Here is an 18,468-nt window from a genome sequence, read left to right as displayed (position 1 = left end):
TTTACCAACCCAAATGGCATCCCCAAGCATTTTGGAGAGCCTTATAAACAGCAAATTAGCTGGTATCACTTTGTTTATATCTGCTTTGCAGAAGTACATTTAATTGTAGGATTCGACTGCTGCAGCACTGGTGTAAATTAAAGCACCAGTTCCAGCTTTGTATATAAACACAAGTTTTGCACCTGGAATCTCCTTCCTCAAGCATCCTGCAACCACACCTTGCCCCAGTACTTAATTTATGATTACAAAAGAATTGCATAGAAGAGCATTTTTAAACAATACCATCAGCAGACAGATTGCAGATTCTTTGCTCAAAGCTATCAGGAAGAAGTCTCTTCACCTGTTACCATGCAACACCTGCAAAGGTCAAACTCAATTCTTACAGCAGGCCAGCAGGAAGGTTTAGTAGCTTCTCGGAAAGCTTTTTAACTCAGCTTGGAGCAATCTGTAGACAGTCTTACTTAGGAGTGAGGGATAGACGGCCTTCCAGGAGAAAGAAAACACAGCAAAGATACTAGTTTTATATAAAACTAATAGTTTTACATAGTTTTTATAATAATTTTATATAGTTTTTTGTATAAAAGAAAAGTAATCTAAAATATGTACAGAAGGCACTAAGCTTTAACACCCCTTAATCACCATCATCATAAAACAAGAGTAAAGACACCAAGCAGCACTGTGTACCCAACAGTCCATCTGAATCCAGTGAGGTCATCTACTTTTTATTCTGTAAAAGAAGTGGAATCACATTAAGGTAAGATTACTACTTAAGAATCTTTAAATGCATTTATACTTCAAAACATGAAGTTCTGCTTTGAGTTTAATTAACAAACAGATCAATCATTTCCTTTAAAAAGGCAAAGTATTTATTTTTGTAAGAAATAAAAATAAACCGTAATACAAATGCATCTTCATGAGACAAATACATTTAGAGAAAGGACACAGTGCTCCTCTAAACACGGTACAATGTTTTTAAGCAGTGCATTAACTAAAATGACTTACATATGTACAGCCATTGCAACACATTCAAGAACATGGGATTTATTCATACACAGTTTTATACAGATGTCCCTCATCAATTACACTAAGGACAACAACAGCAACTGACTTATAGAAACAGCAAAAACATTTAAAACTTTCAGCTGCATACTACACACACATTCAGGTAAGTTCCTACAAAGATCACTTGGTGATGATGAGAAAAGTACCATATTGTGCTCCAATGCATGTGACTAGATCCAGTGCTACAAGTTGTTCCAGCAGGATGCTGCTACATTGAGTACAGGCATATACGCGCAGACCGCTGTTACGATATCAGGTCAACCATTTTCGCCTACCTTCCTTCTGCATTGCCTTGGTAGTTCAAGAGATGCCAAAAGGACAGGACTGCGTGTTTAAATGCTCACCCTAACAAATTACACTGACTGCAGTTGGCACTGACCTGGCTACAACTAGTGTTGAAGATACTAAGACATGGACTTTACTTGTTTTGGGACATTCCTCATCCAATTAATGAAGTGCTGTGTATTAATTAAAACAAAACTACTACATTCAGAACAGATTACTTCCTCCCACCCCAGATTTCAGGCATGGGAAGTGCTTCTGTGCGCAAGAGGGACAGTATGTAAACAAGGAACTGCCTCAGCTTCTAACGACCGTTGGGTTTATCAAAAAATGATCCCAGCACTCAAAGTGGTGGTGAAGGGGAGAAGAGAGAAACAACATTTTCATCTCTTTTGGTCACTCATGATTATTCGTTACTAAGCAGTGCCAAGAAGCTACCCCTTTGGGGGAGCAACTGCCAGCCACTGGAGCTACCCAAAGGCCAGCTTGGCCATAAAAGGGAACTGAAGCAGCACCTGGCAGAAGAGCTCCTTTAAATACTTTCCCAGCACATGTTACAGGCTTCTTAGAAGCAAGGGTACTTGCTGAGTGCCTACCAGGGCTCATGATCCCTAAAGCCAATGGAAACAGCAGACACAGGGCCCTTCACCAATGTGGGTATTTCTACCTGCAACCCATGAAGGTCTAACAGCTGCGATCCTGGGAAGCTCTGCACACCTTCAGCTCCCAGCAAAGGTCTCTCACCAGGACCTGAGAAGCTCGCTGTAGTTTACTAGCGACCTAGAAGCAATTTTCCTTCTCTATCCCAGTCAAAGTAGTTTCATGTATCAACAACACCCATATGGTGGCCTCTTCTTCTAAGCACGTAAATGACAGGCATGCACTCAGAGCAGGAACACAACACAGCTAAAAGGATATTATGCTCATAGGCTTTTCTAAACAGCTTTATCTCTGCTGTGGAAGAGGGCCAACTGGGAACTACAACACCTGTGGCCAAACTAAGCATTCCCTTTTTCCTGTAAAGCAGTCAGATAGTACTGGTTTGATTTTCCCTGCCACAGACAACAACTGCAAAACAAAACTATTTAAGAATCCAGCATTATGAGGTTCACATTAAGACATTTCACTTCAAAATAAAGCTAGGCGAATCCCTTCCTCTACTTCAGAACAGTAGCTTTAATGCAGAGTATTATAGGCACTTGCCCATTGCAATATCGTAACTATTTGTAGCATGAGACACTACGCACACCGCAACAGACTATCTTGATAAAGCAGGAAGTGCTCCAGAAAGGGAAGAGTTTTACATGAACAGAACCCACCCACAGCAAATAGGATCCCTTCTTCCTCCCCGGCAGAGGAATCCAAATGGAAAGCAGCAAGTTGCATTGTTCAGTTATCAGCTCCAAATAAAAAAAAGTACTCATCACTTCGCAACACGCAGATGCTCCACTAGGAATAAATAAGTTGAGTAACTTTTCACCTCTACAGTGCTCACATAGAAAATTCCTACCTAACAGTTTTTTATTTTTCCCTTTAACACTTTCAGGGAACATATAACGAAGTCACTCACCACTGCCAGCAGGGCACTCCATAAGGAACCAGAACACGGGCTTTCTGCAAGACTCTAGGAAGCCAATCCTGGTTGATTAGAGACCTGAGGACACGCTGCAGTGCTTTAGTGCTTTGAACAGCTTTTCATTTTTTGGTCTTAAAAACACACAAAAAGTTCAAAACAGAATTCATCTTCAAAACAAAAAAAATGCTTCTAGCTAATTGGTTTTCAAACAAATAATCTCATGGAATTCCAGGAAACCCTGATATCTTTTCCAGCTCCATAAATTTACAGCACCAGCATGAATGACTTTGAATATGTTGTAGGCTTTGGCCAAGCTTGTATATATTAAATCCAAGCAGTTTAAGACGACAGATCGTTACCCTTTTTTTGGCTAGGTTTTGCATTTCAAAGTATAAAGTCATGCATTGTTTTGCTACTGAAGTCAAAAGCATCAAGATTATTAAAAGCTTATAAGTAGTTTCAGTGTATAAAGTAACCTTTTCAGGGTTTTATGCACCTGAAGTAATATTGTAGTCAAAGATCTGTGGAGATGTCAGCATCCTATTTTAGGGATAAGCAAAGTTCATTATGCAACTTTTAAGATAATCTATGGTAATTAAAAGACAAGGCAGTGTGTAAACATTTATAGAAACCTCCTGCAAAATGTTTTTAATACAAAGATTAACCAGTGGTATATCTAAATCCTTCAGTAGTCAGTCAAAATTGTCTATAATTCTGTATCTCTAACTTTCACTACAAAGTACATTAAAAAACTGTTGACATAGAATAACTGGTCCTAAGAAATGCCTATCTTGGCCTCAATTTATCATTTAAGAGTTCTCTACTGAAGAAGTTGTGCATAATATCCACTACTCTTTTACTACCTAGAAAGAGAAGACAGGGTTAGTCTACTAGTTTGCTTAAAAGGAGCTCCAAACTGCAAAGTGCATATGCCAAACTGAGCTTTTAGGCTATGAAGAAGCAAAGAGAAGGAATCACCCCACTACTCTACAGTGGAAATCTACAGCAAAATTTCAAACCCTGCGTATCTAGAGCAGCAAGACTAAGATTTGGGTGTAACCTCTTTGCTTGAGGAGTAAATGGGTATGGCAAACAAGGGCTGGCAGGCTATCTTGCTTAGTGCTAAGCATGATTAATGTTAATCAGATATATATTTTTTTAAATAGAGACACAACAGTAGATAATCTTGAGATTAAAAATGATGCATTCAGAAGTGTGTATCCTTCAAAATAAAATATATAGCTGTTTGCATGATGCAATATGCAGTTGCAACATACCCACACAACAAACGTTGAGCATCTTCAGCGTAAGCGTATCTAGATCAGTATTTTATGTGCTTCGCTTTGAAAATCAAGCACACACGCTAACTCTCTCACTCATACCTGGAAAACAGCTATTTTGTGAAGCAGACAAATATTACTTGCTTTAAGATTTAAAAACCTGCAACATTAGAAAAAGCTTCTCTTTGCCATTCTAGGCACCAAAGAAACTGTTCTCAGATACTGCCCTTCTTACTTGGGTCTTTTGATATAAAGATTTTCTTACCCAAAGTGACACTTGGGATGGTTTTTTGTTTCATTTTTTTTCCCCCTCTTCTTGAAAAAGTGTTTTCAAGTGTTCATCATTTCATGACAGGTTATAAACACACAAACAATGGCCATTGCATACTGCAATGCTGTAACGGAATGTTCCTACTTTTACTTTTTATTGCAGATTGGGAGGGGCTAACTTAGAAATTTTTTTGTTTCCGAATTTTATAGAAGAGTAAAAACCTGATTTTAAGACCTGATGGCAGCATCTAATTTAAACATAATCCAAAAGAGAGCAAAAAAAACTACTGAATTTAGCTGCACAAAGGGACTCTTATGCAATTAAACACATCCATAGGATAAATTTGTCCAGAACAAGTATTGCAGAATAGCTTTTCTGCGCCATCCATTTCCCTGGGGAGATGAACTTTTGGAATGGAGTAAATGAATACATTTGTGCTAAGCCTTCAACTTTAACCAGTATCTTGAGCTGAGCTTACTGCAGTTCAAAGGAACCAAGCAGCACAACGAGCACTGCAGTGAGTCCAAGATGGAGCCACAGCCATGAGCCAAGATGCCCACTTCTCAACCCAATAATGGGTCACATCCTGATCTAGGTTTTGTCATCACATTCACAAAGTTACAAAGTTCATCGCTATGAGAGAAATTGTTCATTTCCCCAGGTCTTGAGAGTACAGACCACCCAGCTCTAAGGTTTCACATGATTTTAACATTCAAGATGACATTCACTGTAATCACTCAACACATGATGTGAAATAACCATTTTGTGTCTCTGAAGCTACTAAACTCAGGAGACCAGCACAGATCCTTGGGAAACTGGCAGCAGATACAAAACAGTGTTTAAAAATACTGACTACAAAGAAGACCAAATACTACACTCTACACTACAATAATAAAAATACTACATTGCATTGCTAGACATTAAAATGGTCTCCATAAAAAGGCACAGAGTTTTTTTTGTTGTTTTTGTTTAACAAATATGCATAGGAAACAAAAAATGAATCAGTTCTGCCACAAGGTGAGGGTCCATGCAGAGATTCATTCAAAGCTAAGAATTTTTTTTTTTTTAAATCAATTTTAGATGAACTGAAAGGGCATTTACAACCTCGCACCACCACTGAAAATAAACGGATTGCATCTTTCCTACTCCAGTCATGAACACTGCGCAATTTCTAAACCCCACGTTAATTGGCCACGATGTCTGTCAGCTTGAAATACAAGTACTGGCAGGCAGTTATTAACCTTAAACATTTTCATTTCCACTGAACAGTAAGGTTTACACTAACTCAAGATAGCCTCAGCAGCTCTGTACGCATCTTCATCATTTTAGCCACAAAATGATGCAAACCAAGCACAGACTGTGCTTGCTACAGCGAGGGCACAGCTCACTGCCAACACACATACAAACACTTGGCTGGAAAAGGTGGTCGCAGGGGCACAGATCCCTCATGCCTCACCACCACAAGCACCTGCTTCATTTAACACAATTCTCAGAGCTGATCAATGGCACTGAGGCTCTCCTTCCCTAGCTTCAGAGTCTAAAACATTGGTGTCATTAAGATCATGGAGGTCTTGGTGATTACACAGGTTCTCTTTGTTCTTTTGGTCCACATCTGACATAACATCTATATTCCCCACTGAGATACCATTGGTCAACACAGGCGGTGGTTCCCCTTCATAATCCTGGGGAGTGTTCAGCATTGGTGTTTTTGAAGCAGCACTTCCTACTTTAGATAAGGAGCAAGCTTCACTGGGCAAAGGACCATCAAGGAAGGGAAGTTTCTACACAAACAGAAAGACATTTAAAAACATTAATGAAAACTGTTATTCCCAGATGTCAGGGATACACAAACAACTGTCAACATAACAGTCCCGTGTCAGTGCCACTTTAATGCTCAATTACAGAGCTGAAAAAGTAACGCATGCGATTATCTATGCCCAGACAGAGCTTTTTGAAACAAATATAGGAAAACTTTTTAATCGATAAAGCTACAAGTCTAAGCATTCACGTTAACCTAGCAAAGGACACCGACACAGGTCTTCTCACCCGTTTATTTTTAGATGGATCTCTCACTACTGTATTTTTAGATTTTTTATTTTTTAAGCACACAAAGGACATTGTAAGTAGAGCCTTGAGCAGAAAGAAAAGACACTTCTCCTTTCATGCAGCTGTACAAAGAAACTATGGAAACAAAACTACAGCCCTTTAGAAGCTAACAAGACTATTTTGTACTACAGCCCTGCCCCCACCTTCCCTCTTGCCGTGCCCAAACATCTATAATTATCTATATGAAGATAAAGATGCATCTCTGGGGAATCTGACAGAACTGAGCAAACTTTGTGCAGTGTGTTGCTGTTTATTACACTACTGTGGTTTGGAGAAGAGAAATTGGTTATTTTGGACACATGATTGCTGCCCTCCAACACCACAGAACAGAAGTGGTAAGTGTGCAAGCTTGCCTTCATTTCAAGTGCTTCAGCACCAAGGTAGCCACGTCTAGAGGACAATTCAGCCTACCTGATCTATGTACATTTCAGCCATTACATGAAAGCCAGCTTTCACCTTAATTCCACTGTTTTAAAACCTCGCTGATCATCACTTTTTTCCAATGTGTCTTGTAAATGAGAAGACAGGAAAGAAGAATTGGGGAGCAAGCTGTAACCAACAATGTTTATATTTTTAGGGGGCAGGGGGACAGAAATTGAGCCCATGCTTTTCTTTCCTAACCCTCACATGAAGTTTGCTGCACATCAGGCTGAAACCCAGATTTCTTTTAACATGTTTTCCTTAGAGAATTAGAACATTGTGAGCCTGCAACAGCACTTGACCAAATAACTTTAGAAGATGAGAGTTTTGGGTAATAGAACATAGTCATTACAGTAATGTCATTTAACTCCTCATTTTGTCCAACTCTGCACAGTATGTTGAAACAATTGTTTAATGCCAATATTTAATCCAGTTATATTTGCCAAAACCAGCATATAATTTTAAGTATTAGCAAGATTCGTGACTCACATTTTCCAATTCAGATGCATTGTCCTCTAGTTTCATCTTCTGGCTCATGCAGCTTAGCAGATGATCCAATACACACTGTTTTGGATGCATTCCTTTGTCAAAGCGATTGTACATCCCACACCAAAACCTTGAGAACGGGGCACAAAAGAAGAATTAGGCAGCCAATTGTACACTACCGGTCATAACAGAAACCAGATGGTACTCAAGGCAAAAAGTATCAAACGTTAGTAATTGACGTAAGAAAATGCCACAACCTATGACTATCAAATTCATATCGATAGACAAGTTTTCATAATGCTTTAACAAAGTTCAAGAAAAACGTCTGAGGGTTTAAGTAGTTCTTTCCTATGATCCACACGTGTTTGCAATAGGTATTAAAAGATGACAGATGCACTGTTCTACAACAGATTCACTCAGGATTTGGGCAGTTCACTTTCCAGTCCTCAGTTTGTCCTACCTCCCTGCTTTTGTGAAAACCCTTGGCCTTCCAGTAATAACGCTGGACACATACAAACGCATTTGCATCCCTCCCTCAGCAGGGAGGAGGAGTGAGCCAGAAACAAAAGCACAACTATCCACTCCAGCTGTAGCACCCAGGGCAAGCAAATGCACACTGCAACAAGAAATCCCTTCTTGTGAAAGTGTTATGCACTCTCACTGTGTTAAGCTTGGGCGTGACTGGACATTGAAATTCTCATTTGAAAGACTTCCTTAATATATGTTAAAAAAAAAAAGAGGAAAGGAGGAACTTTCTTTAACAGTTGCCTACCCTCTCAAATTTTCTTGTCAGAAGAGGAAGTCGGAGGTGGTGGTGGTGTGTGTGGGGAGGGTGTTAATCTACCCATGTGGAATTATTATTCTCCTTGCTTTTCCCCCACTATCTTTGTCAAAGGAAAGCAAAGGAAAAAAAATACAGTACCCGCATTATTTATCAATTACTTGTGTACTACTATCTTCAGCTTATGGATGAGGAACGAAGGCGAAGGGTAGAACAAACCACTCTAATCAGCAAGAAGGTTATTTCAGTAAACCTGAGTTACTGAACCATTACAATGAAAGAAACACCCCTTTTTAAATAAGTAACTTTTTCCCTTTTTAAATAAGTAACTTACTGGAAACTAAAAGGTAGTGTGTTTGGCTGAAGCTCTTTGTAAGCTGTAAATCCTTTGTACAATGGATTTCTCAATTCCTGCTTCTTCTGTAAGAGGAAAGGCCACAGAGAATGGGTCTTCTCAAAGATTCTGTCAATTACAAATAAGATCTAATCACTAAAAAAAGAATCAAGTTAAGTAGATTAATAATGCTAGCTGTTCTAAGTAGAATTAGATTAAAAGAGCTAAGAATTACTTTTACATGGTATCTGCTGTATTTCATAAACACAAAATATATCATTGAGGAGTATATAATTGTTTAAAATGGACAATATCCAATCCAAGAAGCACTATCTGCAAGGTATTGTTTTAATTTGGATCACATCTGACTACAGTGGATATAATTCATCTACTATTTTTTTCCACACTTCAGAACAAACGTCTATGGAGACAATGCTACTCTTCTCCAATCTACAGTTACATTAGGAACAAACATACGACCTGCCCTTTTTCTAACATTTGAAGTGATTTCCAGACTGTTGGCCCTACGAACTGCCAACTCACTTCAGATCCTCACGCTCCTTATGACAGGTCCCAAGGAAGTTTCCAAACTGGCAGGAGTAGACATGATCATGGATTTCAAGAAGGAAGCGCTCATTAAACTCAAACGTGCAAGGGAACTGCTGCATCAGCTGCCAGACACATTCAATGAACTGAGTAAAGACAGGGGACACTTCTTTTGGGTCACCATCCAAATGGCCACACCTAGAGAGAGAGAAACAAAACATAGTCAAATCCTGTGTCACTAACTACAAAATGTTCTTCGCTACTAGAATAAGAAATTATTCTGCAGAGTCAGAAAAAAACATGCAGTTTATCCTACACCTACGCATTACAGTGTGCCACCTTCATGGGATTATGCTCTTGATAGGACTAAGCCTTCGCACACACAATGGGATTCTGATCAAGTGCCAGCTTTTCTCTTGCACACCAGGTCAACATCATGAAAGCATTACTTGTTTGTCAAGGGTACTGGGTAGAAGTGGGAATAGTTGGGCAGCGTCCCCTTCTCAAAAGGGAAGTTAGCAACGGAAGAGCCTACATAACAGACTTCTGAGCATCACAAGAAATACTTGTGAAATACGAATACTTAAGCCTACGCCATAACGCAAGCAGCAGAGAAAAAGGCAATGTTCTCCAAAGGAGTGTCTACGGCTTTACCATAAAAAAGTAACACTAGCCCCTAACTGAGAAAAAAACATAGGCATTAACAAGATTCTGTCTACCAGGAACAGTAAGAAACAATGAAAAAAGGAGTCTTCTGTGATCTTCTATGGACATGAGAGTATTTTATGGTGCAAGTCTAGCCACAACACACAGTGACATCCAAAATAACCTGATCTTGCCCACACGGACAGCAAAAATGAAGTCCTGGTAGGCAATTTACTCAGAGGAAAAAAAAAAAAAACAATCCTTTTCACAGCTTTAGATGAAGTTCAGAAAAAATCCTACTAGTTCTGCAAAAACCTAGCCAGGGATATAACGGTTTTCATTATAAACCGTAAGAAAAGGAAAAATAAAAACAACCAGAAAAAGAATGATGGTATTTTTGGAAAGCAGCCAGCCCTCTGTTGTACTGTACTGACTGCTCTTTCTTAACAGGAAAAACTTAGGGCAGAATGCTCTTTTTCTCAGAAGGGATATGACCTGGAAATCCAGGGAATAAACATGGTGCCCCCAAACCTAAGTGGAAAATTAAGTAAGATTTCTTATTACAGGGATCAAGTTAATCAGATCCCAATTAGATTCCAACTACAATATTGCAAGAAGTATGAAAAAGGACAGATTACCCTCAGAATTGTAAGACACAGGCCACCACTAGGAGAGGAAAGATTTTCTCCAGCTATTGGAACACAGGTTCATATTCTTAGGCAATGGTGAAATTTGGGTCTCGAGTACTTTTTCTATCTCTTACAGGGGTCTCATATTTGGAACAACCCTATATATTAGAAGAATAGGAGTATTGTTTTAGTCTTAAGAAATGTGAAAATAGTCCCTAAAAAACAGGGCATTCGTTTGGCCGACAATTTCTGTACAGATATTTTATCTTTGGATAGCTTCTTCTAAAGCAAGAGTTAAGCGTGCACACGACTTATTTTTCCTTGATATACTTCATGGAAACGGACTTGTTTGACTATTAAACGGAATCAGTTTCAAATCAAGAACAAAAGCCTCCATTTTTAACAAGCTAATACCACTGAGTAGATCTGTACATTCCCTCCTAATATTCCTTTGGACCATCTCAATTTCTAGTTTCTTTAGGGCAAGTGGAACAAGAAGTACCCCAAGGCAATATCCCCAATATATGCAGGCTACCAATTACCGGGATGACAACATTTTTACCCTGCTTAGAAAATGCGGGTAAAAACTGCTTTTTAGCACTATAGTGGCCTGAAGTTTGTTTTGGTAAGAGTCCCAAAAAACACTAGCTAAGATTTTCCGTAAGAAAATTATTAGAAAAGAACGTATCTTGCCAAAACATTAACAGTCCCCATATAATGCAGGTGTGATTTTACAGGTAGGAAAATGCTCAAAATTCTAACAGGTTGTTCACGATTGCATGATTTCATAAAGTAATGAAAAGAACATCCCCAAAGAGCACTGGTGGAATAACCCCAGCAGATACTAGCCTCAGGTCACCAAATCATTTCCAAATTTTTTCTCCTCTGTGCTGCATTTTCATTTTAACTTTTAGATGGAAGGCATAAACTTGAGAACACTATACAAGTTTCACTTTCAAGTGAAACCCAGTCGCTACACCCAAGGTAACATGCTCTTACCTGTGAGAGAACTTGTGGCCCATTGCAATCCACTCCTTTTCTATCAGAACCTTTAGTTTCACAACAGAGGTAGGAAAAAATAGTATTAAACTTTGTTCAGGAAAAGCAAAATGAAACCTTTAATATTAACTCCATGAAGCTTACAACTGATGCTTCCTGATGACCCTACAGTTTTAAGTATATCCATAGAAGTTAATGAAAAGAGTAACAGTGATTTACAGGTTAGAGTTAACCACAGTTACCACTACAACATCACTGTTGGAATCACAAGTTACTTAAAAAAAGACCAGCACTGTATTAAGGTAGTTTTAGTTTGTGTTGTTAAGATCATAATATATGGACACAGCTAAAACAATTAACAATTTAATTTGAAAAAGACCATCCTGACATTCAGCAAAATAGATCAGCAATTGGAATTTAACAAGTGTTTAACACACATGTGAACATAAGAAGTACAGCTGTGTACTGAGCTCAGGATGCAATTAGAAAAACTATATGGCTATTTCTCTCAAATAGTATGCCTGTGCTATATATATTTCCTGATAACATATTATTAGTAGACAAGGAAGCAGCATTTTCCTTTAAAATATGCATCATAAGGAACCAAATGACTGATGCTTAATCCTTTATTATGTGTCTTGCTAGATCATATTAAAGATCAATTCCTGATATCATCCTCCAGAGGCTTAAAGAAAAGTAAGGCAGAAATTCACAAGAAACTTCTTTGAAAACTAAATTATACTGCTTTTTTCAATTTTTCCAATTCTTAAAGAGTTCTGTTGCATTCATCTAGGAATAACCACTGTCTTAGGATCTGTGTATACAGGCTATTTGCTCACAGGACAAGCATTTGTGCATTTTAATTACAGTTCCTGACCCTAATCAAAGCCACGTTCATCACACAGAATTGTCCAGAGCACTACCCAAGCCAAGGTAAAATTATATCAGTGCAAAACATTTAACTGTTAAAAGACTGCAGTGTAATCCAGAAACAAAACTAGTAATTAAAAAAATAGCATGTAATGAAAGAACAGGTCTAGCAGTACAACACAGTGAAGGAGCAAAATTTGCATTGTTCTGATCTCAGGGCTTCTTTTAAGGAACTCTGAGAACGAGCAGCAGCTTGTCTTTCAGTAATTAACAGAAGCAGATGAATGGAAAGGTCACAGATCACACTATTTATGCAGTGATGGTTTCATATAAGAAAAACCTCGCAGTAGAAGCAAATGGCTAAATTCATGTGTAATGGCTTTAAAACAGGTCTTAAATGATGCACAGATTTTGTGTGATATACAGGTTACACAATTCCCTGTGCACGTGAATGAGTTCCCCCATTTCAAAATCCTAGCAGATCAGTCTAACGGTCTTAAGTGACAAGCTTCTTCACCACTTCTTTTTGTGGGTTGCTGCCAGAGTCCCATCCTTTGCTCACTCATCTCGTGATGAAACGTCTCATTAGCAGCTCTCACATGGACTTTCAAGGAAACAAAGATTTGGGAATTGTAAATCAACTGCCGCTGTTTTGTGCCCATGCTGTTCAGAGCAATTAAAGCTTGTTTATAGAATCAAAGCTGTTTTTATATAGGTCACCTACTGTTTGTTCCAGAAAATGGCCTAAAACATTTAATTAGGGCTTGTTTACATTTCAAATCCAGGAAGCACTTTTTCTTTTTGAAATTCCAACATTCGTATTCTTACCATGAATCCTTTAAAAGTCCTGTAAAACGGATCTAAGAGGAGGCTAGCCAGGGAGCAGACCTGCGCCGTGCGATCCCACCCATCAGAGCAGTGGACCAACACACTGGCATTTTCATCTTTCACAGCCTGTGAAGGAGACCAGACAGAACAGTTTAACAGCTTTCCAGCTTGGTTACTGTAATTAAATGCTGTCCCTTCATCTGCATTTACCAGACTGGCCTAAAACCCAAGGGGGAAATTTGTCATTTCTCATCTGGACCATCGAAACGCACCATTTCTGGGCATATAGCCATCATGCCCAGAAACCCCAACCTGAGTAACATGCTGGAGCATGCCTTGTCAGCATGAGAGACTGTCAAGAAACAAAAGATCCTCTGATCTCAAAACACACATTTTTCTGAAACGCCAAGAATTTTCGGCCCTTTCCTCTGAGGAAAAAATTTGGTGGATGAGTAGAGAATAATAAGTGGACACACAGGGACTAGGATAAATTAGCAGAGTTCACCCCAACTTCCTCCCATCGGGATTACCTTTATCCCTATGTACCGGTGGCAGAAGATAAATTCAGAATAGCTTCTTGCTTGCTACACCGTGAAATTTTAAGAGAGAAAAGGCAGCATTTACAGAAGTTCACTACTCTCGCCACTCATTGCCTGTATTCCCTCTACTATTACTGAAGAGCCATTTGCTTTACTGACTTTTTCCTTTTGCCTGGGCTGCAAAGTCACATTCTTTTCAAAGACTCTGCAGAAACAAAGACTACATTGAACAATACAAATTAGAAGCCCCTGCACCCCATTAAACCAGGAGCAAACAAGCTCGTCTACACAACTCCTTATTTAAAACACAACAGTCCAGCTACTAATGAGCATGCTGCATTAGGAACGTAAGGTTACACATCATTTGCACTCCTAAGGGTAGTGCTACAGGGTACAGATGCATTTCTAAAGGTCATTTATTCATTTTCTATGACTTTACCCATTTCAAATGAGTAAGAATGTCCACATAACCATTTGTTATAATGCAGTCCACAGGACTGTCTCAATCCCTATGGCATTTCATTTAGTTCCGTGAAGCAACTCAGAGTGCCAGTCGGGTAACTGACGTGATGTGCTCCAACTGGAGGCTTTTTTTGTTGTTGTTGTTTTTAAGAGGTGGGGCCAATCTGAAGGTTTTCCCACCTTCTCTCCAGAGACTGCCTTACAGCCTTGGAAGAGTCCCTAACATGACAGGTAAATACTTTTAAATTCACCTGCAGGTCAGCACAGGGTTTTACCTTGGCAAGAAAGACGCCTGCATCCATCACAGCCTTGATGTGCCGTAACCAACCTGAGTTCTCCAGCCCAGTGAGGAAATCACTCATTGAAGGAGACTTTGTTTCACACACTAAGAACACAAATAAAAGAATCGACTGAAACTGTTAACACCATCTTCTTCCCACCCCCTTATTATCCCTCCACAGCAGTAAAGTTTTGTAGATCCTACATGTTCATATTCTCAGGCTAAGTGTCCTGTCTAAAGGAAACAAACTATTGGTTGCATGTATAAATACACAATCCAGAACTTTTTAGCTACACGAGAACAGTACCTTCCTCCTCTTCCTTTCAAAACCAGCTCAGTTTAAAAAAATATTGAGGTTTCTTCAACAAAAATTAGTTTTTAGTGATTTGTTACTTCACTATCAATCACCATCGCACAGACATCTAACAATCGCCAGCATGCTGTCGGTATCGGAAAGATCTGAAGAAAGGAGAGCTCTAATTTACAGAGAGAAACAACACATAGCCTTGAAGGCAACTCAGATGCTAAACCGAGAACCAGCACAGAAAATACAGTAATACAGTTCCACAGTCCCTAAGCCTTAGTAAGAGAGTTTTTTATCACTGTTAAAGCTTAGCAAACAAGAATTTGTGAGTAAACAAGCATTTATTCTTCCTCCTCTCCCACCACAAAATGAATCTGCCCGCTACAGGCACCTGAGGACTCAGTACTTATGATCAGGCCAATCTCAAGGTGACATGAGGAGCCTCATTTTTCTCCAAGGTCACTACAGATTCTGCAGCGCTACCAGGCCAGGCAATTGGTAGCATCAATTATTCAGCTATTCGAAGTAAGATAACCATTATGCTGGTTACTTAAATATTAAATTCATGTTTTATGTGACAGTGCTTATATTACTTTTTGGAAAACTAAGCACATGGACCAAAGAGAATGATTTACAGCACCTACTCTGACTTGTTCCGCAGCCTTTGCTAGCACAAATATCTTAATATTCCTGGAAACCAGCTTGCCGAATAACTTCTTTGATTCAAGGTACTCTATCGCCTTCAAGGGAATTTCTCCCAAATTACACCAATGCAAATATGGGCCTGATTCACCTCTCAGCCTCCAAAGGCTCTGGAAGTATTTCTCCTGCCCTCCTTCACATTTTCCCCCAAGATCACAATTTCAAGGAGTAGCTTAGTTACCTGAGCATTCATGTAGTAAGAACAAAACAAGTTCAGACAAAGAAATCAGAAGTGAAAAATAAGAACTATGAGATTAAAGTCCTTGAAAAAATCAAGCTAGAATTTTATTTCCAATTAGACACATTGCTTAACACTGAAGTAGTCCGAACTAAACAAAGCAAACCCCAGAGAAGTATCTCAGCAACCAATGATTGCTTTCTTTCAGTGCTCAAAGTAACCATGAGAATCTCTCACCAGTTAAACAATATTTTTAAGTGTTTTTCTTTTCATTTGGAACATTTGAGAAACAAATTGAGAAATTTTATGTAACTAATAAAATTAAAGAACATTGTTCATGTCATTCCCTAGTTTTGATCCACCATAAAACTAAGCACAATAACATATGAAATGTATATTGGGAAAATGTTTAACATTAATACTGTCAGCCACTTCAATGAAGCACACAAAGAAATATATGTGGACTTTGCTAATCAACTTCCACCACAGCTCCCAAGTCCACACGCACCTGCGCACGTAGGATTTATATGTTATTAGTGAAAAGTTCTGTCCAAAAGGAACCAAAGGTAATATAAACTGGTCACTTGCATGTACCATACTTACCCTCCAGGAGTTTCTGCAAGCTGTTCCGCATCACATGGATGTTTTCTATGCCAATAAACTTAAAGCGAATGTTATCGTAGTTATCTTCGTTCTCATAACCCTTCCCAGCAGCTCGGTTGGCCATGGCATTTAACTGTCAAATTTAAGGGAACAGGATGGAAAGGAGAGAAAGTGACAACAAACAATATACAGAAATAAATGAGTCTGCTTTGCCAGTTGTGTTTAAATCTCCCGGAATATATACTAAAGAAAAGCTGCTACTCAGGTGTCCTTCCCCACCTCCCCATACATTACTTCCAGCTGTTTTACTAAAATTACACCAGCATCTCCAACCCACTAGTCATATGCACAGGCTCATTAAGACCTTGGACAGCACTTCTTAGGACAGGCAGTAGCAAAACCTCGCACAACAGCAGAAGAGTACTGTCATCCAAAAAGGTAAAGAAACATTTTGTCTTTACTGTGAAACTACATAGAGAGAGCCAGACAGAAGCATACGAAAGTAAAACTAGGAAAGCCATTTTTACGAGTAACATACATACATGGTAGTACAGAAATAGTAAGAGAATTCCAAAGCTTTTCACAGACATACATGCACAGATGAAATAAAGCCACCTGAGGGAAACACAAACATTAAAGTTGAGCAGAAAGAATACAGCAACCGACTGGGAGCGCAGAAAAGAAGTTGAAAAGCTGCCAGTTGTTCTAGCAATCACCCAAAACTGTTCAAGAGCTACCATGAAACCTTTACTACTGACAAAAAAAGAAAATACCTCCAGCCCCCAAATACTGATTTGGGAGAAGGAAAGGTTTGCTTCCACAGAAAGGAGAGAAGAAAAAAAATTCAGATACAGTAGTTCTGAAGATGTTCAGATACAACTGACCAATTCTGGTGCTTCAGTTTATCCACCCAGGGTATGACGTACTGCATTGAAGTGTGGTTAATCACAAACGCTCTTTTTCACCAAATACAACAAAGTTACCAAGAATAGATTTCTGCGGAACAACTACGGTACCAGAAGATGTCTGTACCAAACGAATACGCAATAATTGCTATATACAGCCTGTTGTGCAATTAAATGTAGATCTCTATGGAATGTCATACTGTGAAAAGACAAAATACACCTGAACAATGGGTGAAGTATTCCATCTTCCCAAAATGACTTTTCCTCACCATATTTTAACTAAATTTGTGGTTTCTATAAAATAACTCTAAAATCTGAACAGTGAAGCAGGTTCTCAGCAGTCATTTATTAATCAGAGCCATTTACATCTTCGTATTTAAGTGTGCTGTGTGTCCTAATTTGCTTATACCTATACCCCCAGTGTGCTTAAGGCAATCATTTGATTAAGTTTCTAAATTCAAATCCTCAAGAGGATTACAGATTTCATTTGGAGAAAGTTTCTTCAATAACCTCTTATATAAACACCTCAGCGACGGAGTTCAAGCTCCAGATAGTGACTACTGACCAGAAAAGCTGAATTGTATTAAATGCCGAGCTGCACATCAAGAAAATATTATTTTTTACAAATGCAAAAAAGAAAAAAAGGAAGAATTGCCTTTCTCAATTGTTCTCAGATTCCACACAGCCCCACTTCTGCCCAGCCCACAGATAAAAGCACTTCAGCCTTGTGAAAGTGACTTTGAAGGCTCTGCTACAACTCAACATATTAAGGACCCAGCTTTCTGCTGGGAAATGGCTCACTGTCTCAGCCAGCTTCAAGACTGCTGCTCACTTCAGGTCATCCTTAACACACACCTCAACCCAGAACAGCCCAGGAGCACAAGCGTTCTTACCACTTCACAATGCAATTCTGTTACGCACAGTCATTCGTTCACCACATTAGACACAGAATAAGGAGCCTGATTCTGAATTCATCTTTCTGGACTGACAGAGTTTAACCTAACTCTACGTGAGAAAGCATTAGCAGAGCTGTGAAAGAATTAATTGGAAACAGTATTGCTAATTCAGATGCAAGCTTTAGAAGTAGCCACAAACCCGTGAAGATACCTTTGGCCTTGTGTCTACAACATACATGAAGGCACACCCAGGGTTGGCTTCTCTGATCGCCTGCAACATTTGTTCATCCTCCAGACAGCGAGCGCTGAACCCAGAGAGCGGCTGGCTACAGCGACATATGGCAGCCTGCAATACACAAGAGCACATTTTTTCTACTTTCAGATCTTCTCTACTGCATTGATCTAAAGAATGCCATAATTTTTTGGTTTTAAACGTCCTGTTCTCTGCTTCGCTAAAAAAACTGCCACTTAAATGGACACACAG

General features: G+C 39.1%; 1 protein-coding gene across 5 annotated transcripts in view; it reads right to left on the bottom strand.

Moving 5' to 3' along the window:
* Window positions 1-843: 843 nt before the first annotated feature.
* Window positions 844-18,468, bottom strand: part of MTMR8 (myotubularin related protein 8) — a 75,041-nt gene continuing 57,416 nt past the window's right edge. For all 5 annotated transcript variants that reach the window (XM_080553868.1, XM_080553866.1, XM_080553865.1 and 2 more), the window contains 9 exons: window positions 18,196-18,330; window positions 16,184-16,316; window positions 14,392-14,501; window positions 13,116-13,241; window positions 11,418-11,467; window positions 9,142-9,342; window positions 8,599-8,727; window positions 7,487-7,613; window positions 844-6,252 (listed from right to left, as the gene is read on the bottom strand). In XM_080553868.1, coding sequence (XP_080409994.1) covers window positions 5,971-6,252; window positions 7,487-7,613; window positions 8,599-8,727; window positions 9,142-9,342; window positions 11,418-11,467; window positions 13,116-13,241; window positions 14,392-14,501; window positions 16,184-16,316; window positions 18,196-18,330 — 1,293 coding nt within the window. In that variant the 3' untranslated portion in view covers window positions 844-5,970. The remainder of the gene's footprint in view (window positions 6,253-7,486; window positions 7,614-8,598; window positions 8,728-9,141; window positions 9,343-11,417; window positions 11,468-13,115; window positions 13,242-14,391; window positions 14,502-16,183; window positions 16,317-18,195; window positions 18,331-18,468) is intronic.

The sequence above is a fragment of the Anser brachyrhynchus genome (assembly GCF_964034855.1).
Source record: "Anser brachyrhynchus genome assembly, chromosome: 13".
Classification (NCBI taxonomy): Eukaryota; Metazoa; Chordata; class Aves; order Anseriformes; family Anatidae; genus Anser; species Anser brachyrhynchus.
The sequence above is the reverse complement of the archived record's forward strand: the minus strand, read 5'-3'. Positions and strand labels throughout refer to the sequence as shown.